Source organism: Temnothorax curvispinosus, unplaced genomic scaffold (assembly GCF_003070985.1).
Source record: "Temnothorax curvispinosus isolate PA1 unplaced genomic scaffold, ASM307098v1 QBEX01000598.1, whole genome shotgun sequence".
In the NCBI taxonomy this organism is placed as follows: Eukaryota; Metazoa; Arthropoda; class Insecta; order Hymenoptera; family Formicidae; genus Temnothorax; species Temnothorax curvispinosus.
Window position 1 is genome coordinate 1 of NW_020210378.1, and position 3,370 is coordinate 3,370.

Below are 3,370 nucleotides of genomic sequence, written 5' to 3' on the forward strand. Positions count from 1 at the left end.
GCATGAATGAATTAATCACATAAACAATACTTATGCTGGGTCTACAATGCGAGTCTCACAGTCGCAAGAATGTTCGTAAGAAAGAAAACGACCAATCATAGTGATCAATTTCTTTCGACCGTTCCTGTGACTCTGAAACTCGCATTGTAGACCCAGCATTATTTTGTGCAACTTTTTCATTAGATATATTGTAAAGAATTGATTCAAAATTATCTCTATAAAATTTATTTTGAGTAAATTTATTATAATAATATTTTTAAAATAAATATATTAAAGCATCCCTTGGGTTTTACTTTTCAATATGTTAAAAATAAAATAAATATTTTTATTTTTCAACAAATTTTTAAAATTTTATAACTTTAATATTTTATATAATTCAATATTATATGGACGGGTAAGAGCCATAGTGATGTAAGTCAAATTTTTTAAGATATTGGTTCATGTGCATAGATGCAATCTATACAATATATAAATTGCATCTACACACTAAAGGCAATATTTTTAAAAATTTGATTTACGCCACTATGACTTTTACCCCTCCATATATACTATATGAAACATTTTTACATAATAGATGTAGACGATCAGATTCAGTAAGGAAACTGCATCAGTTAAAAACTGGTGGTGGTCCACCAATAGTGATTGATGATGATGAAGAAGACATACATGAAAGAGTTCGCAGTGTTGTTCCAACAATTGATTTTACGTTAAAAAATCAATGGGATAGTACAAGTGAAATCGAAAGTAATATTATTTTTCTTTTTCTATTTAATTTCTATTTTTTACTAGTGCATTTTTTATAAATTTGAAAAAAATATGATGGTGATTAGGAAACATGGAAGACATCCAAGATACATTTAAAGAAGAAGAAATAGGAAATAAGGCAGATCTTGACAAATATGAAAGAGAAAACTATTCTGAAAGTAGTAATGAAAATGATCATGTACCTTGTTATCTTGCTGGTGATTTGAGTGCCAATGCTGGTTTAAATGAAAAAGGTATATTTCTTTTTAAGTATGAACTATGATTATTAAAAAAGAAAATTTTTATTTATAAAATATATGCAGTTTCAAAGGAAGTCTTGTTAAACAAATGTTTAACCATAAATAGTGCCAAGAGTACTATTACAAAAATATCAGAAAGCGACAGTTCCTTGAACAGACATTCTTCTAAGTCCAGTACAGCTGGTAAGTGTGTATACCCAGATAGCACAGCTGATCTTTATGAATTCAAAAAGATCTGTATCTGATTTTTATGACTTCATAAAGATCAGTTGTGCTATCTGGGTATTATATATGCATGAACAGATCGCGTAATTTTGTTGCATTCATGCATGTGCGTAATTTTATGAAAATATTTTGTATTAGAAATTTGATACGAGTCTATTCTATTTTTTGAAAAATGATAAATGTCAAAATGATATTAATTTTGTTTCAAAATGATAAATTTGGTACTAATAATATTGCAACATTTGTATTTTACTTTTTACTATTGTAGGAAGTAGTATACAACGAAAGTCTATGAATGTTCTTCAAAATATTTTACCAAAAAATGATGAGAATCGACTTAATAAGTGTAAAGGTATGAATTATCATATCACTCTTTTAAGTGCCCGTCTACAATAGGTGTTTTAAGTCCTAAACCTTAAGAAATTGTTCAATCACAGTTAAATTTGAGGAGAATAATTGATTGTGATTGGTCCATTTCTTAAGACTTTAGGGCTTAAAACACCTATTGTAGATAGGGACTAATGAAACTTAATAACAACTCAAAAATCTTTTTTTTTTAAGAACATTTATTTAACAGGAAAAAATCTTTATAAAATTTAATACTTTTTTAAAATTGTATTATTTTATTTTAATAATTTAACTTATCCTATCTTTCAATGATTAATGTGTTTCTGTGAGAAATTTTCTACACAAATTTTATTTAAAAATTGAGTTAATATTTTTTCTCTAATTATTATTTCATTTATATAGAATTTATCTTTTTTTTTATTTTTATAAAAGATTTGACTGCAGAACCTTCGAATAAAAAGAGGAAATATCCGACTGGTTTAGAAATTGAACAAGATTTGAGAATACAGAAATTAGAAGAGTCAACGAAGCAGCAGTCAGAGCTGCATATAGAAAAGCTAAGAATTATTCGAAAGGAATGCGAATATTGGGATAAAATGAGAGCTGCTGCAGAATTGGAAATGCAAGCAATGCAAGCACAACTTAAATATTGGACAGCAAAGTATACTGCAATTGAAAGTGATATATTAGATATATAAGTCATTAACGAAATTGATTCAGTTGATTAATAATATTAAGAAGCAATCATATCTACTAATCTTTTACATGACAATGAATGAGTGTTATAGAAAGAACAAAAGATCTTTTTTTCTGTCTTTCTAATACAAAATGTTTTATTTGTCATGTTACATTTTATTTTTCGAGATAAACAAAACCGTATTCTTTTTTTCATGTAATAAGTACTTTTTAAGAAAGTAATATATAAAAATATTAAATTATTTTGTTTATTTATGTTAATTTTTGTTTATTTATGTTAAAAATGTTTATTTTATTTTATTTTATTTTATTTCATATTCATTAACAAAATTGATTTAATTGATTAATAACATTATAAGACAATATTCACTAATTTTTTACATAACAATGACTATGTTTACACGACTCGATTTACGCTGATGTTAACATTGGCGTAAATCAGGCCATATAAACGTAGTCAGTGATTGAGTGTTATAGAAAGAACAAAATATCTTTTTCTCTGCTTTTTTAGTATAAAATGTTGTATTTGTCATGTTACATTACTTTTTGAGATAAACAAAAATCATATTTCTTTATGCAATAAGTATTTTTTAAGAAAGTAATACATTTATATAAAATTGTAATTAATCATTTTTGTTTTATGTTAAAAATGTTTATTTTATTTTCATACTTCTCAATAAATGATTAATATTTTGGATAAATAAAAATTATAAATTACAATAACAAATTGTTATTTTATTTAATCACAATGTTTTACAAATATTTTTATAAAAATATTTTTGAAAATCTTATTAAAATAACAAACAATTTGTATAATGATTATATATTAATGCATTAATCACATATTTCAATAAAATAATTATCTTGAGAAGTGTCGAATAATGAAGTGCAATCGATAATCTAATCCATTCATATTACGAGGAGGATCAGCATCTAAATATATTGCATTCTCTGGTTCTACTTCAACGAAAACATTTTTATTTGGATAATTAATGTGGATGTGCAAGTTCCACAGAACTGCTGTAGCACAAATGATAGCAATGGAAGTATCTAACTTGTTTAAAAGTCCCCTTTTTAAACAAGAAAATTTTCTTTTC

At 25.3% G+C, this 3,370-nt stretch overlaps 1 protein-coding gene across 1 annotated transcript; it reads left to right on the forward strand.

Annotated features, from left to right (window-relative positions):
• The first annotated feature begins 568 nt into the window (after positions 1–568).
• Positions 569–2,351, forward strand: LOC112456137. The gene is made up of 5 exons (XM_025018483.1): positions 569–744; positions 831–998; positions 1,068–1,187; positions 1,498–1,581; positions 2,010–2,351. The coding sequence occupies exons 2-5, from the start codon at positions 836–838 to the stop codon at positions 2,273–2,275; spliced, it is 633 nt and encodes a 210-aa protein (XP_024874251.1). The 5' UTR covers positions 569–744; positions 831–835; the 3' UTR covers positions 2,276–2,351.
• Positions 2,352–3,370: the final 1,019 nt, after the last annotated feature.